This window comes from Spermophilus citellus (assembly GCF_964194105.1).
Source record: "Spermophilus citellus genome assembly, chromosome: 6".
Lineage (NCBI taxonomy): Eukaryota > Metazoa > Chordata > Mammalia > Rodentia > Sciuridae > Spermophilus > Spermophilus citellus.
The window spans coordinates 101,946,682-101,968,538 of NC_138187.1; the positions used below are offsets into that span (position 1 = coordinate 101,946,682).

At 54.4% G+C, this 21,857-nt stretch overlaps 1 protein-coding gene across 8 annotated transcripts; it reads right to left on the bottom strand.

Annotated features, from left to right (window-relative positions):
• Positions 1-339: 339 nt before the first annotated feature.
• Positions 340-19,763, bottom strand: RAB4A (RAB4A, member RAS oncogene family). 8 transcript variants are annotated; one of them, XM_081296968.1, is made up of 9 exons: positions 19,057-19,662; positions 10,487-10,665; positions 8,374-8,454; positions 8,003-8,117; positions 5,677-5,739; positions 4,389-4,543; positions 3,002-3,097; positions 919-1,047; positions 340-494 (listed from the first exon to the last, which is right to left on the bottom strand). In XM_081296968.1, exons 1-8 carry the CDS (start codon positions 19,227-19,229, stop codon positions 932-934), a joined length of 978 nt encoding a protein of 325 aa, XP_081153094.1. In that variant the 5' UTR covers positions 19,230-19,662; the 3' UTR covers positions 340-494; positions 919-931. The 8 variants fall into 8 exon arrangements, with proteins under 8 accessions (XP_081153094.1, XP_081153096.1, XP_081153098.1 ...); XM_081296970.1 differs by lacking the exon at positions 10,487-10,665 and having other exon boundaries at positions 19,057-19,229; XM_081296969.1 differs by lacking the exon at positions 340-494 and having other exon boundaries at positions 1,008-1,047; positions 4,406-4,543; positions 19,057-19,763.
• Positions 19,764-21,857: the final 2,094 nt, after the last annotated feature.

Consider the following 21,857-nt stretch of genomic DNA (forward strand, 5'->3'; position numbering starts at 1 on the left):
CACCAATTTTTTATTTCATTTCGGGTCGCTGGTGAAGGGTGACTGCTCCAGCATCTCCAGTGTGGGGCATGTATGGTGGAGTGTGGTAAGTGCGGGTGAATAAGTGGGACCCCGGCTGCAGGTGCCAGGGCCCTTGCATGTTGGTCACAAGTACACCAACACGAATCTCTGTGCCTGTGGTTAATGAAATACCCAACTGCATTTAGAGCACCATTCCTATCCTATCACACCCCAGGAACATGCTGGGGAGATGGACGGGGTCACACAGCACAGTGTGTGTGCTCTCGGATGGGGCGGGGGACAAGGAACATGAAAGTCACATGCGCGTACACATCGGCTGGTGTCGTCCCTCACATCAGGTTTATTACGTGGCTCCTGGGCTGCCTCTGCCAGCTGGAGTAGCGTCCCCATAAGATCCACTTCTGCTCAGAGAAGAGGTGGAAAGGCTGCAGATTCTCCAAGCTTCAGCCACTGTCCCAACACCACGCAGACACCTGAAAAACAGAGCCATTGGGAACATACACACCTACAAACTCAGAAATACACCTGCTGGGTGCTGGAGGAGCTGGGCACACTTTCTCTTGACCAACATTATGTGCACTTGGCAGAGCTGACCGTGGCAGTAGCCAGAGAGGAAGCTTTGAAGTCGGTGGCAACACGCTGCTTTATGAGCAGGCCTTGGGCTGGAGCCACAGGTGCCACATGGAGATGTGAGAAACCAAGGAGCGCCCTGGCAGGCACCAGGGTGGGTGGGCTTCGGCCACTCCCGTCCCCATGTGCCCTGCCGTCCTCTGAAGGGCCTGGGAGCTCCTGAGCGTGGACTCTGGCTAACGCGGCGCCTCCTTTCCTACTGAAGCTCCGTGGCCCTCCTGCTGCAGGCGGCAGGTGGATCGGGGATCAGGGAGCGGGCACACCCACCTGTGTAACGGCTCTAACAGCCACACTCCTGCACGCTCACAGCCTGTGTGCGGCGTGGGGACCGGAGCTGTCTCAGGGCGGCGTCTCCATACTGGATGCCTGAGCCCATCCTTTCTGGGTCCAGCTCACCTATGGGATAAGCACATCTCTTTAAAAAGGATTGTTATTATTCCATGATCCCCAGACAAATTATGTGAAAAAAGTGTGGAACACCATGAACATTTGCCCCCTTTCCAGGAAAGAGGAAAAACGTGTATGTTAGCACGCACATGCATTAACCACCTCTAGGACACAGAGGACTGGGAACAAAGTGGCTGCCCCGTGTCCCCATGACAGGGAACAGCAGAGGTAGTGTGGAAGGCCCCTTCTGCTTGTACTCTTGTACCACCTGAATTTGGAATTTCATGGATATATTATGTATGCAAAATAAAGTCAATTTAAAACTGAATTATTAAGATGCCACTGTCTACTTTTAAACTGGCAAAAACCCAACTCAGATAATATAACACCCCAGGACACAGCATAGTGAAGCACCTGCTGACAGAGGGTGCCACAGCCCCTGCCTAACCAGCACTTTGCACGAGACTGGAATCACACTCTTGGTGCTTTCAGACCAGTGTGCAAGAGCTCATGAATAGCAGGTACTGGCATGACCAAACCTCCAAAATAGTCTGGTACCACAGATCTCAGTGATCACGTGGATCAGTGCATCTGACACGCCTGTCCCTGTGTGTGCATGATGTGCATGTGGAGCAGGGCAGCTCACGTGTGTGTCTCTGTGCATGCATGATGTTCACTTGGAGCAGTGCAGCTCACTTGTGTCCCTGTGTGTGCACGATTGTGCAAGATGATGTACATGGAGCAGTGTAGATCACATGTGTGTTCTTGTGTGTGCATGATATATGCATCGTGATGTACATGGGGCAGTGCAGCTCACACCCGTGTCCCTATCCAACGTCTGCACCTCTACCTGGGCTGAGGAGATGGCTTAGGATGGGCTTCCCACTGTCCCCATCTCATCTCTGTTCCTCCACTTGGCTGAGGAGATGACTGGGCTGGGGTCCCTTGCTCCACACTTTGGCCATGGACTAAACCTGTGCTGGCATTGCTCAGTTTTGTTTGGGTCTCCTGACACTGAAGAGAAGATCCCACCTCTGAGGTCCCCCTGCCCAAGGGGCACTGACATATTCTTGGTGACACGTCCTACCACTAGCCCATTGGTGCTGTTGCCACCATGTCTGGGCTCATCTCCCTTCCTTGCTTCCGTGTCCTGGCTTGAGCTTGCCAATTGTCCTGTGCTTGGATGGTCCCTGAGTGCCGTCTCTCTTCCCGTTGTCCTCCCTGGAGCCCTGTCTGATCACCTCAGTCACCCTGATGGCACCCTGCCTGACCTCCCACAGAGCTTCTCCTCCTGGGTGGATATCAGTCTCAGAACAGCTCCAGGCCTGTTCTAGCAGCTCAAGACATGGGCAGGGTCAGGGCTCCTGTGGCACTCTGGGTGGCTGCTGCGTAGCCAGGCTGGAATCCCCGAGTTTCGAGAGGCAGCTCCTGGCCTCACAAGGATTGCAGGCCAGTCCTACCTCCTAGCTTCTCTGCCCCTGCCTCCCCTCCTTCATGTCCCTGGGCTGACTGCTACCCTATAGCTGCAGATGCCCCACTGGGCACCTACTTGGAAGCCTGCCTGGGTGACCTCAACCTCCTTCCTACTGCCCTGGCATCATCTGGTGACAGTAAGAACCCAGTCTGACAGAGGACAGTGCTGGCACTTTGTCCCTGCCTGCATCGGGCCTGGAGTGACTACACAAGTGTCTGCCGTTCCCACAGCATCCTGTAGCCCTGACCCCATGAGAGAAGGAGCAAGCTGTTGAAAAGACCTTGGAGATGCTGCCCTGGGGTCAGGCAGGTCCACCACCCTTAGGCCTGGGGCTTGTATCTCAGCCATGGGCCCTTTGGACCCTCAGTGGAGATTTTAAGTCAGGAGGTACAGAGAATCTGCTCTGCCCAGTCACCATGCAAGAAGGGGACCCTGCAGAGCCAGCAGGAAGAGCAAGTAGCAGGACTATGCCTACCAAGGGCGCTTTACCTGACTCGATCCTGTTGAGTATTTTTCGTGCACACTGCACAAATGCCTCTTCTACGTTCTCCCCAGTCAGCGCACTTGTCTCCAGGAACATCAGCTCTGAAAGTGATGTCAAACAAGACACGGTGTGTTTAGATGGTGATTGTACTTGTCAATCTCTAACAGGCTGCTTAGTGTTCTCAGAATGGCAGGAAGGCCCGATTCATGACCTACAGCCATCTATTTCTGAAAAAATAAAATCAGTATATGTCAACGTGCTTTAAAAAAATGTTAACAGGATTAGTAAGACACCATCTCAAAAAAAAAAAAAAAGATTTGGGGGCTTCTGGGGATGTGATCAAGCTTGCCCAGCATGTGCAAGGCCCTTGGTCTAATCCCCAGCTCCACAGAAGACCCCCAAACACATAAACACAAAATCAAAATTGAAAAATGTTGGAGGTATCTAACGTTTTTCAAACATTAGCTATTGTCTTGGCTGGCCCTGATCCGTTGGGGAGATGGATGAACCTGTAAACAGGCTCTCTGTGCCAATGACCATCAGGAAGGAGGCAGGAACAGGCCCTACCCCCAGTGCACGGGAAGCCTCAATGTCCTTCTCCAAATAAACTGTCTCACCAGGAACAGGACTTGCAAGTATCTGCCAGCCAGGGGACTACACTGCGAGTGGCCACAATGTGCACTGTGGCTCCCACCCCCAGAGCCAACCAGGGCCCAGCGGGAGGCGTGTTCCTGTCCCTGAGGTGAAGGCCTCCTCTGCTTCCTCCCAGCACAGGATACTGAGCTGTGACCCCTGAGCAGCTCCTTCGCTATGGCTTACGTGCGTCTCTGATGTTCACTTTCTTAGCAAAAAACCTGCAGAGCTGTAGGAACACTGTTTGGGGCCTAGAGACCAATCAAAGCTGACTTTAGGATATTCTGGTTGTTGATTGGCACTCACAGTTCAAGTTATCTAAAACATCCGCATTTGCTCCATCCTGTTACCCATGAGCAGCCACCCATGCTATGTGGTGGTCTTGTATGTCCTATCTGGCAGTTCAGAGGTGTCAAAGCCATATGTACCAAGTGGCTCTGATGGTCTACAGAAAGCACAGCCAGTTGGCCAGAAGCGGGTCTGAGGCTTCCTTTCCATGTACAAGGACACAATTTAGAGTGCTGACTCTGAGCCCGGGGTGGAAGAGACCTTGCAAAGTGTTACAGGTGTTTCCATCAGCGTGGTGGCTCTGGGGGCCCTGGGCTCTGGGGCAGGGTGCGCTGTGTGACCACGCTGACTGAACTCACACCTTAGTGGCAGTTCTGCCTTCCCAAACACAGCCTAACTTCGACCCTCCTGCAGAGCACCAGCACAGCACCCATGTCCACACACGAGAGCCATGAGGGGGAAGAGACTTGCCATTCTCTTGCGCGAACCTGGAGGCCTCTAGGAAGGTGACTTCCCGGTCAGTGTCCAGGTCCTTCTTGTTCCCGCAGAGGAGGATCACGATGCTCTGACTCGCCAGCATTCTGGCATCTGTTAACCAATTAGTAAGCGTATTGTAGGTTTCTCGGCTGCGTGACACAAGATTGTGAAAATGATACATGTATTTTATAAGACCAGCAATCTTTCCAGCCGCTCATCCTACTCCACTGCTCGGCAACATGTCAGGTAAGGGCCTTAGGGTCCCCTGGGGAACCTGAACGCACCCAAGCCGCCAGGGCTCAGGAGGAGGAGCCCTGACTCTTTAGGAGCACAAAGGGTACAAGAGCCTGGTGCCTGACTGCTGGGCAGCTGGGTACCTCTCCATCAACTGTCCTGCCTGTGCTGCACTCTGCTCATGGGAGTCCAGCAGATGGATTCTGCTAGAGACTGTGGGGACAACTGCTACCTCCTGCTGTGCCCTTAGGAGCCCTAGGTGCAAGCACCACCCCACAGCCCCTGCAGGCAGGCCGTGGCCAGGCTGTCCACTCAGGGCCCACTCAGACCCGCTTTCTCCCCTCCGACAGCTAAGGGCAGGTGCACCTGCAGCCTGATGCCCTCATGCCTCGGAGGCCAGAGAGGGGCAGCCATGTGACACCCCATCCCTGGACAGGTTCCTACCCAGAAAGGACACTTGCAGGTGGCCTCTGTACCCCGTGTCTGAGCCAGGCCTGAATCCTGGGATCAGCGTTGTGCATGGGATTTCCGCAAGGACAGGAGCACTCTATGTTGTGCTGTCTGATGCCACAGTCACACCAGCACTTGAAATGTGGCTGGTGCAACCAGGGAACTGAATTTTTAATCTTTGTCTCAATGGAATTGCCACATATGTCCAAGGGTTACCCTGTTTGTGCTCAGTAAACCGATCCAATCCTCCGATAGCCTCGTGAGGACCATGTGGTCCCCATCACACGCACCCACAGGCAAGGAACCCAGGCAGCCAAGTCTTGGCCTGTGAGGTCACACACAGGGCAGCTGGTCCAGGACACAAGCAGCCTGAGCCAGAGCTGTGTCCCTACCTCCCTGGGTCACTTTTGATAATGCTCATGGAGAGCTTCATGGGTCTGCAGGAGAGCATCCGGCACCAGGGGCTTCATTCACAGAAGCTCCCCAATGTTTCTCAAAGACCTCCAAGACCCCACAAGGCACCTGCCCTAGGCATCTGGCCAAGGCCAGTCCCGGGGACACAGGGCACCAATGCCCGGCTCAGGGGGGCTGGCATTACCTGGTGATGTCATAGACGAGGAGCGCACCAGCCGCACCTCTGTAATAGCTCCTTGTCACAGACCTGAAAGGACAACAGCAGCTCTAACTCAACCACCAAGACCCTCCACTGCCTAGCACCATTTCCCCAGACCCCCAGGCTTGCTTTGTGAACCCCAAAAGAGACAGGCCTGGTGTCAAAGAGCATGACTCTGGAGGTGTGAACACATGTGTCATCCTCCGGGAATCATGTCATGGAATCAATGGGAGGATGTCAGGCTGGGATGGGCAGGGTGTCTTCCCCAGAGTGGCACAGTTGCGTGCATGGCAGGGGGCAGGGTGTCTGACCCTCAGGGGTAGTGAAGCCTGGGCAGCAACCTCTCCCAGCCTGGGTCCAGTCACCTTCTCTGATCTAATCTCCTGGGACTTGATTTCCCTTTTTACATTTGGTTAAGTGGTTAAAGGACATAGCCGTGAGTGGGCACTCCTCTGGCCACAGAAGAATGATCACAAACTCCCAGCTTGTGAGTCTCAGGGTTTCTTTCTTCTGGTATTTGCTGCTTATTTCTATAAAGTGCCTCTGAAGTGGTTTGTGCTTGGGGCTGGTGCTTCCTGCTGCAGTAGTCTCATGCTGGGCGGCAGCGTATGCCGACCACCTGGGCCTTTCTCAGGTTGGGGTCCCTGGGCTTTGTCCAGGGGAGGTGGCCTCTACCCCTCCTCACATCTTCTGGCCACCATCTTGCTCCTGCACTGACCTGCTAGTTGGGCTGTGTGAGGGTTTTAGGTTGGAAACTTTCCCCTCTGAGTTCTGAAGGCATCTCCGCCCTGCCCTGGTGCTGGGGAAGGGACCTCTGACTGCACAGCCAGCTTTCACCTTCATCTCACTGGGTCCTCAACACCTTGGAGCTCCCAGTGCTGCTCTTGGCTCAGTGAGGCTCTGACTTCTGAGCCTTCCACCTCTCCTCTTGGCTCTGGGGAGTTCCCTTCTCAGCCTGACCTGCTCTGGACCTCCTCACCATCCCCTGCAGTGGAGTGGGCCAGCAAGGACTGGACTGTGGTCTCTCTTCTGCCGCTCTGGCTCTTTCCTGGACCCCTGAGCAGTCTGCCCTCGTCCTTCACTGAGGCTGGCCTGTCTCTGCCCTACCCCTGCTGCCTCGCTGTCTGGGAGGCTGGCCACTCAGGGACACTTCCCGAGAGCACTCTTCACATGTGTTCAGCACTCTTTGTTCTTATTTCTGGGGACTTCCCCTTCTCCCAGAAAGTCCCAGCTGATGTTCTTGGTTTGGGCTCTTTGACCATCGGTACTGTGTTCAATGGTCGTTTCTTCTGTCGGATCATTTCTGTTAGGAGCCAGGGATGGAGAGGGCTGGGGAAAACTTGCCAACCTCACTCTGATCCCTGGAGGGTCTGGGGCTGCTGTACCAGGAAGCCAGTGCCAGGCCTTGACACCCCTCGAGCCTGTCCATTTTCCTGCAGTCACCCTTTCTTGGCCTGGTACTGGCACAGCTGGCTGCCAGTAGTCATCGGGGAAACAGGGGGAGGCCAGGGCTCTCCTGCAGTGGGCCTGCCTGCCAGGCAGAGCCTCAGACCCTCACCCTAGAGGCTACACCTCTCCAGGCTCTGGAAGCTGGTGTCCCTAAGCCCGGCCTTCTCTGGGACTCCTAGGAGGGGCCCCCACAAAGAGGAACGGCCCCTCTCCTACCTGCTTGAAAGGCACTCCTGGTCATTCATGTCCTGGGAGCTCTGGGGTGGAGGCTATATCAGGTGGGACCACTGTTCAGCCAAGGTATCCAGGAGTGGTGATGGCGGGGACACTGTGGTATTTCTGAATATTACTAACGCACAGTATGTACCAATCTTAATGAAAAGCTAAAGGTTTGTAGTGGAGTGAATTTTATTTTCCAAATCTCAACACTGAGTGTGTGCTCTGACCTTGTGTACCTGTAGGAACCCAACCAAGTGAGGCCCAAGTCCTGCACCCAGGTTCTTGACAGCCCGCTGAGCACCCATCCTGCAGGCATCTAGCCACAACCTTGGGCCTGCATGCCTAACAGAGTGGAGCCCCAAGCAGCTTTTCAAAACCCCACCTAGGAAGGGAACAACGGGTGGATGAGCCCTGGCTTTGCAGAGATTCCCATCTAAACACGGCTCCAGCCATGACCTGCGGCAGTGAGCTGGCCGAGTTAGAGGCTCCTCAACCTCTGGGCTCTAGCCTCTTCAGGGGGAGCTTCCAGAGGCAGAGCTGGAGGCAGTGCAGGGGAGGACGTGGGGCGGGAGCCTGAACGTGGAGAGAACATGATCATTTCACCCAAGTTTCTGAGGCTTTATTAAATCAGAGGAAAAGCTACCTGAATCGTTCTTGTCCTGCTGTGTCCCATATCTGCAACTTGACGTATTTACCACCAACATTTATTATTTTTGAGCCAAATTCCACTCCTATTGTATGATTTGAGTCATCTTTGACTGAAAAGGAGAAGCAAGAACAGAGCATTTCATTTTAGACCTTTAGGGAAAGAGGTCAACCCATCTGGGCAGCGACACTGAGGTTAGGGGCTGCCGGGAGCCAAGTCACCTCCGCCCTATTCACCTCATGGCTTTAGGTGAAATGCACACCACCCTGTTCTCAAAGGCCCTAGAGCTTTCTCTCCAAGCCCTTTAAAGCTTGCACCTCTGAGTACAAAGGCACCCTCTCCCGACCATGGCCCGGGATGTTACTTACATTTTTTTTCAATAAACTGATGAAGTAAGCAAGATTTCCCAGTCCCCGCATTTCCTATCACCAGGAACTTAAATAAAAAATCTGCAAGACAGAGGGAGACTGTGAAAAGCATCTTGAAAGTGGAGGCCATGAGCTTATTCCTAGACTGCCATGCTCGCTGAGGTCCTGCCTGTTAACGGGACAGAGGACAGAGCAGGGGTGCTGGAAGGTGGTACATGCTGGCTGGCCTTGGCCCCGGCACCATCCATGCCTCCTGGTGCCCTCAGGACTCTGCCCATCAGTGCACTCTGAACCACTTCTTTTGAAGTCTGAAGTTGAGAACCAAGTGAGCAAAGCATGTCCCTGCTAGCCTCTGTCCAAAGGCATGTGTGCACTCAATTCTGAGCAGCAAAGCCCAGAAGTTCTAAGTGTGTCCTTACAAAAGCATGAGCCTGGAGGACTTGGGAGCTTCCAGGGTGCTTGGGAGGAACAGGCAGGTCCATCTGCGGCCTGAGGGTCCTCTTCCCTGGTGACTCATGGGAGGGACAACTCAGGCCAAGTTCAGTGGGCATATCCTACGGGTAATCCCTGACTCAGGGTGGAGAAAGCCCACACATCCTCTTCATCCACAGTCCTAAACTCCCTGGGACATCACGTGCATGGAGTGGGGACCAGGGGGCTCCAGGATGGGCTGTGCTGGTCACTGTGGAGCAGCACAGGAGTCTGTGTGGCCCTGGAGGCCTTGCCTTGCTGTCCCTTTGTTGAGGATCTTTTCTCCTGCTCAGCCTGGGAATGGCACTGCACCGACCCCCTCTCCAGCTCTGCATGTCTGCACTGACCCTGGCCTGTCAGTGCCGCCCCACGCCACGTCCTTTGGGCCTGTTCTGCCTCCTGCCTCCTGTCTCCTCCCCAGGTGGGGGCCAAGTACTCCCTGACCCTGGCTGCCCCTTCCCCAATTAGGCTAAGAGCCGCTGGCACTGGCATGGCCTGGCCCTGCCACCTGTGTTCAGGGACAGTGCTATTAGCAATTCACTAACAAGGCCACTGACAGGGGTAAAGGACAGCAGGCAACCCTGCCATTACTGCTGTACTCCTAGGCATCGAACCCAGGCAAACCAAGGTGGGTTCACAGACCTGGCAGGTGGACATTTCATCCTTAAAGCCTCAACTGGGAACAGCCAGGCAGTCTGCAAGGGGCGCTAGGTTGCACTTGGACTCCCAGCCCAGCCCTGGCAGGTCCCCAGGGACTGCAGAGCCAGGAGTCACAACCATGAGCATCCATTCCTAATAGTCTTGAAATAGCAAGATACAGCAACAGAGCAGGGTAGAGGCTGCCAGGGCGGGTGGGGCAGGAAGACGAGAGGAGCTGGCCTCCTGGGGGTAAGGGTCCTGCCAGCCACGAGGCTGCCATGGCCCTGAAAGGTGTTCTCTCTGGAGAAATCCCTGTGGAGGGGCCCAAGACCCTGTGAGCCTCCTTAGAAGTGTGAGCCTGCAGAGGCCTCGGCATGGGAAGCGCATCAGCAGACAGAGTGGGTGCCACTCTCAGGCTCCTGGCCTGAGTGGGAGCAGCAGTAGGATTTTTTGGAAGAGCGTGGCCCTAGAGGAGCGGAGGCACAGCCAGGCTGTCCTCAGTCTCCACCTGCCTTAGACACAGGCGTTTGGTCACATGGGTGAGCCTCCAGTATCCACCTCTAGGGGCTGTGGCTGTAGCTCAGCCGCAGAACACTTTCCTCACACGTGTGAGGCACTGGGTTTGATCCACAGCACCGCATAAAAATAAATAAAGATATTGTATCCATCTGTAACTAAAAACATTAAAAAAAAAAAAAAGAAAAAAGAATCCACATCTAGTGAGGCATTGTGGTCAGGGCCCAGTGATCTGGACCCATGGGTCACTCTGGATAGACACGTGCTGCAGGCGGCAGGTGGCCAGCTGCCCCGGGGGGCCCTGCTTTCTCTCCTGGGTGCTCAGCAGCTCAGAGAACTCAGTAACTGAAGGGAACCCAGGTGGCACGATGGCTAGGGAGGGCTCTTACAGTCCATCCATTCTAACAGAGGCCGTGTGTTTATGAGAACTGAGGGCTCAAAACCCAAATGCAGAATCCCTCGCATGACCCACGGTCTTCAGATTTACCTGCAGAGGGCTTCCTCAGAACAGGTGGCGCTGGAAGGCAGGGAAAGACCATGCCCTGAAACACACCCGAAGCAGACGCCCTGCGATGCAAGGTGAACGTCCACACGAGAAATGCAGAACCGTGGGCAAGACAGGCACAGGCAGAGGTCAGCCATCCTGGGCAGACACACAGGTCAGGCCTGAGGAGAGCACAGGCCAAGGGGCAGATGCAGGCAGAGGCACAGGTGATGTCCCTCCAAGGCCCCTCCACCACTTCCCAGGCCAGGCAGATGGGGCATGTACATGGGAAGGCCAGACACGGTCCTGAGTCCTCAGGAAAATCAAGTCACAGTGGATGAGATGGCTCCACCTTCCTAGCTGCTCTCTTAGGTGAGGTCAGAGGGAGGCAAGGGGCAGAGCCCATGCACCTACTAGGCGCTTGGCCCCTGGGGCATGGGGTCAGGGCTCACAGGGCACAGGGCACACGCAGAGAGTGGGCAACTCACTACCCAAATAGGAGCCTGCAGCTATCCAACTGAAGCCAGGGGCTTGGAGGGGAGGTGTCCCCGAAGGCTCCTGTGTTAATGCAGGAGTGCTCAGGGGTGAAATGATCAGGTCATGGTAGCTGTGACCTAATCAGTGGATTAATCCACCTCATGGATTAATAATTTGAGAGGACTACTGTACCTAGTGGTCCCTATAGGTAGGTCTCTAGGGGTGCCTTGGGGACTATCCTTGTCCCCTGGCTCTCCTCCTCCTCCTGCTTTCTGGCCATCATGAGCTGCACATTGTCCTCTACCACGCCCTTCAGCCAGATGCTCTGCCTTACCTGGACCCAAAGTGATGGAGTCGCTGTCTATGGACTGAGACCTCTGAAGCTCTGAGCTCAAAATGAATATTTCCTCCTCTGAGTTGTTCTGGTTGGGTATTTTGGTCACAGTATGCAGAGCTGAGTGACACAGCCACATAGAGTGGATGCAATGAGAATAGGACAGAAGGTGCCCAGGGAGCAGCCAGGGGAGAGGAGGCAGGAGAGAAGGTGACTGGAGGTGACCTGGAGGAACCAAGAGATGCTGACCAGCTCTCTGCACAGACACTGCAGGCACCAGCTCAGTCAGAGGTTGGGGACAGAGAGGGGTGTATGGCAGCCAACCTTGCTGAATGAGCACTGGCCCAAGGTCATCAGGAGACAGCAGTGGAAGAGCTGGCTGGGCGCATAACATGGAGGACACTTGCTTCAGAACAGAGTTTGGTATCCGCTGCAGGAAGGCTGGCTCCGGAGAGGTCGGAAGCTGTGTGGGGATCCTGGAGAGGGCACCAGAGGCAGCGGGTTCCCGTGGTGCTGGGCACTGTGCCCAGGTGGTATGGTGCAGAATGGAATCGGGGCATCTGTCGATTCCAACTTGTAGCAGAGAACCCAGAGATGCTGGATTCTTGGGCCTGTGACGCTGCTGACCTGTTCACTGGGACCATGGGCACCAGGGATGGTGCAGAAGCAAGAGCCCAGCAGTGAGCCCAGCGGCCCAGCATGGAAATGGCCATCTCTCATTGCTGCCTGCTGATGCAGTAATATCTTTAAATACAACCCCCTGGCTATGTGGAAAACCACCCAGAAGAGAAGGTGGAGGCCTGAGAACAGTCACCCTCAGGTAGGAGCACTGGATTTGTGGGCGGACCAGCGGCCAGCGCTCTGTGAAGTGTGGGAGGAGTCTCACGATGCTTTGTGGAGTGCCCCAACCAGAGCCACAGAGAGTGGAGAACTAAGGTTCACACTGGAAACTGTAGCTGGGCTCTTTGCAGTGTCAGGACCTGGTGAAGGTGGACACATCTTCTTCTAGGTGCCTGTCTTGTGTGCTGGCAACAACCTCTGCAGGCAGAGCTGGTGCCTGGCCAGGTCCCACCTCTTCAAGCTGTTGGGATGACCTTCGGGTTCTCAAGTGAGCTCTGGATGCAGGTGCATACAGAGCATGTGCGTCCTCACAGTGGCCAGAGTGAGCTCTGCCAATGTCACAACATCATCGTTCCAGAGGCCATTGGGTCTGTGACAGTACCCTGGTGCATGTCCAAGGCTTGCTTTACCTTGGGTCCTGCCCCCACCTCTAGTCTGCCCTGAATTCAGTGATGAATTTTAGCTCAGTTTGAGATGTCCAGGGACCTCTGTACTATTCACTACAGCAAGAGTGGGTCAGGATCACACTCGTAGTCTCTCTCCTCACCTGTGGTACAGCGGGGCTCACCCCCCTGCCCAGTGTGAGGGTGAGCTCCCCAGTGCAGTCTCTCAATGCAGGCTAGGTGAGGCCACCCCTCAGCTCCGGTGCATCAATGCTCCTTGAGGGAAGGCCCTGGCATGGTGGTGGAGACGGGACCTGAGAGCTGAGGCCATTCAACAGATAGGGACTGTTCGCAGGGAACTAGCTGCATCACTAAGATGGCGTACGCCAGGAGAAAAAGGGATGGCCACTTTCCTTTTTGTTGGTTTTAGGGATTGAACTCAGGGGCACTCAACCACTGAGCCACATCCCCAGCCCTATTTTGTATTTTATTTAGAGTCAGGGTCTCACTGAGTGGCTTAGTGCCTCATCATTGCTGAGGTTGGCTTTGAACTCTGGATTCTCAGGTCTCAGCCTCCCGAGCTGCTGGGATTACAGGTGTGCCCACCATGTTGGGCCACCCCAAGTATTTTGAGTTGGGTTTTCTGCCACTTGCAGAGTAATAATCCATCATCTGCTAAGTAGAAAACCTTAATCACAATATTTTTTGCCTGGGCTTAGAGTGAGAGGATTCATTCAACAAGACCTTCATGAATAGCATGAGGCTGGGGATCCCACCCTGGACCCAGGCCACAGCAAGGTGTGTCCATCCTGGGGATCCAGGCCAGGTCTGGGCTCTGATAGTCCCGCAGGGCTGGACTCTTGTGGCCTGCCTTTGATTGCCATGCCTATGGCTGACCAGCTTCCTCATGGTCAGCAGGCTTTCTCTTCAGGGGCAGAGTCTGGCCCAACAGCTCTGAGTCCAGGGCAACTGTGCTTTGGGGCATTGAGCTGGTTGTAGGCTTGATTCTATGGGGGACTGGGGCTCTTTGTTTTCAAACTCTGGGAGGTGCTCTGGCTCCAGGAGGATGCCCCAGTCCCAAGGGGTGCCTATCTCCAGCAGGATGCCCCAGCCCCAAGAGGTGCCCGGTCTCCAGCAGGATGCCCCAGCCCTGAGGGGTGCCCTGTATCCAGCAGGATGCTCCAGCCCTGAGATGTGCCCCAACTGAAGGAGGATACCCTAACTTGGCTTCCACAAGGGACACAAGGACATCATGCCGTCAATGCAGCTCTTCTATTTATTCTGGCCTTTTGTTTCATACGCTGTAACCTCTCAGGTGGAAGCAAATGGAGCCCCTTCAGCATCCTCTGAAGGCTGGCAGTGCTCAGGACTGTTCAAATCACCAGGACAGAAGTCCCTGGAGCCTCCCCAGCTTCCTCCCCAGCTTGCAGTCTCGTCCTAAAAGACCTGCTCTGCTCACCAGCCTAGTGGACTGAGCCTCAACACGGGCCTGACGGTCGTGCAGGCACAGGGCTGGTGCTCATTGCACCAGCACTTCCCCAAAGCCTGGAGCAGGCAGGCAAGAGAGCAGGAAGGAGTGCTGTCACTGACTGCAGGCACACAGAGCTTCCCCGTCCTTGTCTTAGGGTCCCAGTTGTTTTGCTGCCTGATTCAAAATTCACATTTGAAAAGAAAAGGATCTGCCTCCCTCTAAAGTGTATCCTCTCACTCACGGTTCACCAGCACTTCACTGACGACATCCTGTCTTCTGAACACTGCTCTTCCTTCTCAGAACATCAGAAATGCTGCACAGCAGCAGGTTGGTCCTTCTGTCCACCACTGTCGTCCTGTGCTTGGTGGCCAAAGCCCTCTCCACAGACCCACCTTCAGGCCAGGAGTGAGTTTCAGAGGAAGGACAGCAGCAGGCATGGTGTCCCTGTGGCTCTTGTCCAGTGCTGTGTGCTGGCCTTCAGACTCGCCTCTGCTGTCCCCCGACAAGGGAGGGTGCTCGCATATCATGCTAGCCCTTGGCCCTCACTGACCATGGACAGGGAGCAACTGCGGCTATCGAAGGTGGCCAGGCGCAGGGTGTGTAGGAGAGCTGTGTGTTCACACGGCTTGCCTCCACCACACCTGGGCTTTGTCCCCATGGAAAGCTGCTGAGAGTGGGGGCCTATGTTCCACTAGCAAGCTGATGCACCCCTACAATATTCAACCTTGGATGATTCTACACCACGCGGCTCAAAGAGGGAAATGGTTCTAACAACCGAAGATGCCATCATTCGTAGTACAAGCAGGTTCACCCTCATGCCTGCAGGAAACCATTCTCCAAGGAGCTCAAAGAGCTTTGGGGATGTCTCTTATTCCAAGCACAATGATCTCCCTGTGGTGCCATGCCTCAAGAAGAGCCCCAAATAAATTTTATCAAGTCCATTCCCAGTCCACCTGACCAGAAACCCCCAGCCCCAGGGAGCTCCTGTGACCCGTGAGTAGGGCCAGCAGAGGTGCTGGAGAGTGGGCCTGAGGAAGCGGACAGCAGCTCAGGGCAATCCCTACACCTGCCCACGGTGCTGCCAGGAGAATTCCAGGAAGCCTTGTTTTCTCCATTTCCAGTCAAATAAACTGCTCTGAATTAACTTTCCATTGTAGTTTCAGGGGCAGGGGTGACTTGAGTTATAGTAAAGGGCATCCAGGAAGACTCAGCAGTCAGCTGGTTTTCAGTGAAGGAGAAAAGCAAAAGCACTTTCCAATCATGAATTTATTCAACCTGAAGAAATGCCCTTGTTTTTTCTGCTTCCTTTGTTGACACACTTACGTGTCCTGACATCTATGCAGCTAAGACAGTGGTGATCCAGGTGACACCTAGTGCAGGTTACCTGGCACCTTCTTGGAGCCAGGTGGCTCTGAACCTGCCACTTCTCTTTCTTGGGGTGCCCTCCTCACTCCATCTTGTCTTATCAAGTCTGGGCTTCGCCAAGAGCAGGGTTTGATGGCCAAAGCCAATGGGTTTGCTTCCCAGGCTGGTCACAACAAGCTGCCCATCAGGTGGCTTCGAACCATAGGAGGTGCTGTCTTATAGTTCTGGGGGCAGGGAGTCTCACATCGAGGCAGGGCAGTTGAGCTCCCTCTGAGGGTGCCAGGGAAGGGCTTTCCTTGCCTCTTCTACATCTGGCTGCTGGCTGACATTGGCTCCTTGGCTTGTGGCCGTCACTCAATCTCAGCCTCTACCGGCACGTCACGTCCGCTCTGTGTGAGTCTGCATCCTTACCTCATAAGGACAACAGTCCCTGCATTAGTCCACCCTACTCCAGTATGACCTCATCTTAACTCTGTCTGCAAAGATCCTGTGTTTTTGTCTTTCTCCTCGCTGTGACCAAAGACCTGACAACAGCAAACAGGAGGAGAAGTTTATCTGGCTCACGTTTACAGACTCACTCGTGTAAATGGCTGGCTCCTTGTTCTGAGGCAGAACCTCATGGTGGAAGGGTGTGGAAGAGGAAGGCAGCTCAGGACACCGCCATCAAGAAGCAGAGAGCTCTGCTCATCAGACAAAATATAAACCCCAAAGGCATAGGCCCAAGGATGGCCTCTTCCAGCCACACCCTACCTGTCCACAGTTACTACCCAGTTAATCCACTCCAGTGGATTAATGCACTGATCAGGTTAAGACTCTCAAAACCCAATCACTTCCCCTCTTAGCTTTCTTGCATTGTCCCACACCTGAGCTTTTGGGGGACACTTCATGCCTATATCCTAACAGCCTGCTTCCAAATAAGGTCACACTCACAGACTCTGGGGTTCAGGACCTAGACATGACTTTTGGACATGATCCAACCCGCAACGTCCCACAAGGACACAGATTTGACAGCAAATGTCCAGTGATTCTCTTGATCACTCGGTAAATACACTATGTTGTTTTCAGAGGGAAGCACAAATTGAAAACTCTAAGAAAATAATATGATAAAAACGAGCCCAGGACCAGCAACTCACATGGTCCTCTCTCACAAACAGCCCTCCTACAGAGGCACATCTGCTCACGGGCAGTCTGTTAGCGTTCTCTATTCCTGAGTTTCCATCACACTGTCTGGCACCTCCGCCACATGTCCTGAACAACATGTTTAGCTCCGTGCTGAACATCACTGCTGGTTTCAGGAATTCCTCAGAGACAGGGTGCAAGCCCCAGGCCTCAGGTTGCTAGGGCACAGGTCCTTGGGGCGGCCCAGAAACACTCCACAGGGCCTTCAGAGTGTGGACTTTATATCTGAGAGAACCTTGTTTCAGGTTAGTGGTACTTGGACTGAGTATCTCTATTCCCCTCTGTTTGACACTTTGATTCTGTGTCATGATATTACACAACCTAGAGCACTGTCCACATGGCTAGGGGCCTCTGAGCTAGCACATGTGGGTGCCACCATCCCTGGCAGGTGCAGTAATAACCTGAACATGCTAATGAAGAAGTGGTGGAACTGGCCCCTTGGCAGCATATCCCAAGTGGCTCTCCCCTCTTAGTCACAGACCATCGAGCTTCCAGAGCCCCCTTACACAGGAGAGGATGGGCCCAGAGTACAAGGAACTCAAAGGCCAGGCAGACATTCCTTCAGCAAGAGGCAAGTGTTCGAGAGGAAGAGACATGAGGCTTTACTTCAGGGAACAGTGTCATGCAGACACAGCCATATCTGAAGGGCCAGGTGAGGCCTTGGTTCAGGGTGACCTTAGGTTGGCAACTTCAACCACCATGCCAGCTTTCTTTTAGTTTCCTTTAATTCCTCCACTGGAGAGAGGATTAAATCCAGGGGGAGTGACAAGTAACACCCATTTGGAGGGGCCATGGAATCACCCTAATGGCCTTGCCTCTCGCTGAGCCCACTGGCCCCTTGGTCCTGCCATGCCCAGCATGCCCAGCATGCCCAGCACACTGTCAGGGCTGCAGCACTTCCTGTGAGAAGCTCTTTCCCCACTGATTCATGACAAACCCCCACCCCCCAAGCCCTCTTCCTGGGCGACCCGCCCCTCCCAGCACTCCTGACCAGGAAGCTGGGTGTGGCTAGGGAGCAAGAAGCTCAGAGGAGCACAGGTGAGATGGCATGCGAAGGTTCTCTGCGTGGACAGGTCTGACTGGCTCTCTGCAGAACCAGACGGCAGGAGCCACCTGGGGGGTACCCACAGCTGACAACACAGTCCTAAAGAAGCCAGTGGCTGCAGGATTCTCTCAGCTTCTAGGGACAGATGTCAGGCCCCACTCACAGGAGCAGGGCAGTGCCAGTTGCTGGCAGAGGACCAGGTGCCCTGTGAGCCCTAGTGTGACACCCTTCCAGCTTCCCACCCTCTCAAAGTCCAAGCCCTCCTTAGGCCCTCTGCCCCTCACCCTCCCAAACTATGGTGCTCAGATACATGCAGGTCTGGGCTGAGGTCCTGTGCTGCCTGGGCTCTGGCTGTAGGGCTGGACACCTCCCTGGCCCTGACCCTCTGGGTCAGTGCTCTTTGCCATATACTTGCACGGATTACATTCTTCAGAACTCTTGCCTGGCTTTAAGTTATTTATCAGTCAGTGTCCAGCTGGACATCTACACTCTTCCCCACTAGACTGCACACTGTGAGACCTAGCAGGTGTCTGTGGTGTTTGTTTCTGCAGTGTCCAGAGCCCTGACAACATGGTCCTGAGGAAGTCCGCAGCTGCAGGATTCTCTAAGCTCGATCCCTCCTCCACACACCTCTGTGGAGGGCAGGAGACATCTGCCAGGGTGGCAAACACACCAGGCCTAAGGTCCATATTTGCACACCCAGAGCCTCTGGGTGACTATCAGCTGTCACATCTGAAAGAGTGATCAGGGGTTGGCAGACTGGTCTCCACTCTGACACAAGGTTCAAGTCCTTTATTGAACCTAGTGGGTGGGAGCAACTTAGTATATAAATTGAAAAAGCTTTGATTTATCAAAAAAGAAAAAAATTTGCTTAGCACATTTGCTTAGGGGAAACAAAGATTAAACAGACTGGGCTCTGCTTCCAAAGTACTCATGGTCATCAAAAGGAGACGTGTTATAAATAGCCAGAGAGCAACCTAGAAAGGGCTGAGAGAGGGAGATGGATGAAGCCAGAGGTCACAGGAGAAAGATGGGTTAATCACTGCTCCCTCACTGTAATCCTGCTGCAAAGAAGCAAAGGAGAGAACTCCCAACCACGAACAGGGATCTGCCCGGTCAGAGGACACCCAGAAACAGGTGCAGCCCTGAGCCTGCGGCCCTCACTGAGCACCAGCGGTGGAAATCAAATCTGGTTCCCACACCCTGCAATGAATTAAATTCTGTAAGGAAAACCTAAGGGTGGCAGAGGGGCGCACGCAGGAAACCCGAGCCAGCCATCATCAGCCATATGCACTCCCAGACCGAGCTGGGCACCCTGACACCGGCTGGCTCTGCTACCCAGAGATCCTGGCATCGCAAGATCCGGACCTGGCCCAGCATCCTGCCTGTTCCGTGGCCACCGTTCAAGAACCCAGACCCGCCTGGCTGGACACCCGGACACCCCGCGAGCCTGCTCTCCCGCCCCGCGGAAGGCCCTACCATAGGTCTCGGACATGGCGGTCTGCGACATCCTGGCCTCTCTCGCAGCTCAGCCGGGGTCTGTCCGGGTCCAGAGAGAAAACGAGGCGGGGACCAAGCAGCGGGGCCGGGCGGGTGCCTACAGCTAGCGCCGGCCACCGCGCTGCGGCCCAGCCGGACTCGGCTCCGCGCATGCGCACGGCGCCCCGCGGAGGAGCCAGGGAGCTGGGCGGAGGGTGGAGGGTGTGCTGCGCGGTTGGGGCGGCGGCCCGAGCACGTGCGCGCCCAGCTGGTGTCTGCGGCAAGGCCTGCTGCAGAGCCTGAGGTCGGCCGGGGGGACTCGCGCGGAGGCCGTGAGGTCCGGAGGCCAGGAAGGACGTGGAAGAAGAGGAGCACGGGCACCTGCACTGGGCGGTCCTTGTGCAGATGGCGCGGCAGTACAGGATGTGGTCAGCCTCCCGGGGCTCTCAGCCAGAGCAAGCTTCCCTTAAGTGGTAGTTGGACACCGCGGAAGCAGGATTACCTGCGGGAAGCGGAGCTCTTGGCCGGAACGTGCAGGCCTCCGGGCACCATGACGTGCAGGCCAAGAGTTCCCAAAAGAACCGACCCTGAGTACCTGTCTGGGGAACGGGCGTTCAGGGGAGGCACCACCTGGCCCTCAGGTGCAGGTGCGATTCAAGGTTAGGACTCCAGGAAAAACAACAACAGCAACGCGCGCGCGCGCGCACACACCCACACACACACCCCAGTTCAGAATTTCCGTGTTCTGTGGAAACGTGGAGAGACCCGGCCTAGTCCACGGCGCCTGTAGCATCCTAGCGGCTGTCTTGGTAAGGGCAGCACACATCTGCCTCCTCGGTTTGGCTCCATCCTCCGCGGGAACTGAACACAGACCTTCTGTCTCCCCAGCATTGTAGGGCTCTACATTTCTCCTTGCTTCCAAATCCTGGAGGGGCAAGCCTTTTGATCTGGAGTATTCTGTGTATGCTTCTTCTCTGTGGCCCAGACACTCTGCTGCTTTCTGCTGGGCTTCATTTAGGCTCCTAAGCAGAACAGTCTGCTTCTGATTAAGGCTTTTCAGAAGACAGTGATCCCCGGAGGAGGGAAGAAGCCAGTGCCCCTGAGGACTGTTCCCTTCCTTAGGTCTGAATTTCCTCCCTGCCAGAGACTGCCTGGGTCAGGAAGAAGTCACTGGGTCAGTGATAGTTCTTGATGATGTCAGAAACTGGACCCAGAGGCCAGGGAAACCTATGCATATAGTAGCAGTGACAATTATACTATAATTCCAAAGCTGCCAGCAGTGTTCTGGACTGTGGGGATGGCCTTCAAAGGCCTTTGGAAAGACTGGGGAACACCCTCCTCCAGGGAGAACCTTGTGCTCACAGGGTAAAGTCAGATCAGAACTGGAAAAGGAGAGGATGGCAGCTGGGATCTGAGGGAGCCTCCTCCCCCCCGCCCCCCCAGCCCTGTGAAGGTCTTTATGGCTGGGTGATGGGCTGGGAGGAAGTGATTCTTCTAGGTATTGCTGGAGATTCCCAGCTGCTGTTGATGCTGTGAAAGGAACGGTCAAGGTAGCGTGTGTCTTTCTCTAGCGATGCCTCCTTTTTCTTCAGAGGTTTGTAGCAGAGTTAATGTGTGTGTCCCAAAGCCTCCGCACACCTGATGAAGGGAAGGTGGAGGAAGGGTCCCTTCTGAGCAGACTGGTCCCTGGTTCTCCCCAGACCTGGTCTGTCACCTCTGCCACATTCTAATGATTAGAGTGACTGTGTCCCATCACACCAAGCCAGCAGGAGAGGAAGGTTCAACTCTTGGAGGGCAGTATCCTGAAGGTTTGAGGATCTCTGGGAATGCCCTCTCTCTGGGTAGGGCTTTGCCTGTCTAACACTGGAGGGAATCTCAAGCTCCTGGAGGGTCTGTCCTGGGATCCTGATGCCCTTCCACCTAACTCAGGGTCTGTGGCCATACTCTTGGTGTGCAGATTTGATCCATTCACACTGAAGCCAGAGGATCCTCAGCTCCTGGGTCCAGCATCACATTCAAACAGGGACAAAGGAACCACTCCAGAGAGTACGATGACCCACATGGTTCTGCAGGTAAACTTGAAGCCAGAGCAGAGGAAGGGGCCAGACAGCCTACTCCAAGGCCACTCCTAGTCCCTGCCTATCCCTGTCTGTCTCTCTCTCTGTCCTCTGCCCCTGCCCCTCTCTATCTCTCTATGTGTCTCTCTTTCTATGCCTCTCTCTCTGTCTTTTCCTGTGCCTGTCTGTCCCTCTCCTTCTCTCTGGGCATCTGCAGCTATGCTACATTGTCCCCTCCTCTTTTGATTCTGAGCTTTTTCTCTTTCCCTTTCTAACTTCCCACCCCAGAGGTTATTAGAGAATCAGATGAACAGTTACTTGTTCTATTGAGACAAACAAAAAGAAACAAAGCTTCTTTGTTATGCAGATAGACTTCAGCTTAAACAAAATGTGCACCAAACTCCATAATAGAAACATTTTCTTAAATGTAACTAACCTTCCTGATCCTGAAACCAATACTTTGTTGCAGAGAGTCTGGATTTTTAATAGAGAGCACAAAGGAGAAAATCAAGACTGTGTTATTCCATGCCCAGGGATAACAGGTGGACACTGGGGTATGTCCCCTTCATCTTTGCACACCCATGTGCACACACATTCCCTCTTGGTTTTTGTGTGTGCATTATTTAATAGTCTACTTATTTCATGTTAGCTTTCTGTGGTGAACATTCTCCAGGCTAGCATTTTTTCTGTGGTTTATTTTTAATGATTGTGTATTTAAAATTTTTACTACATGAATGTCACAGT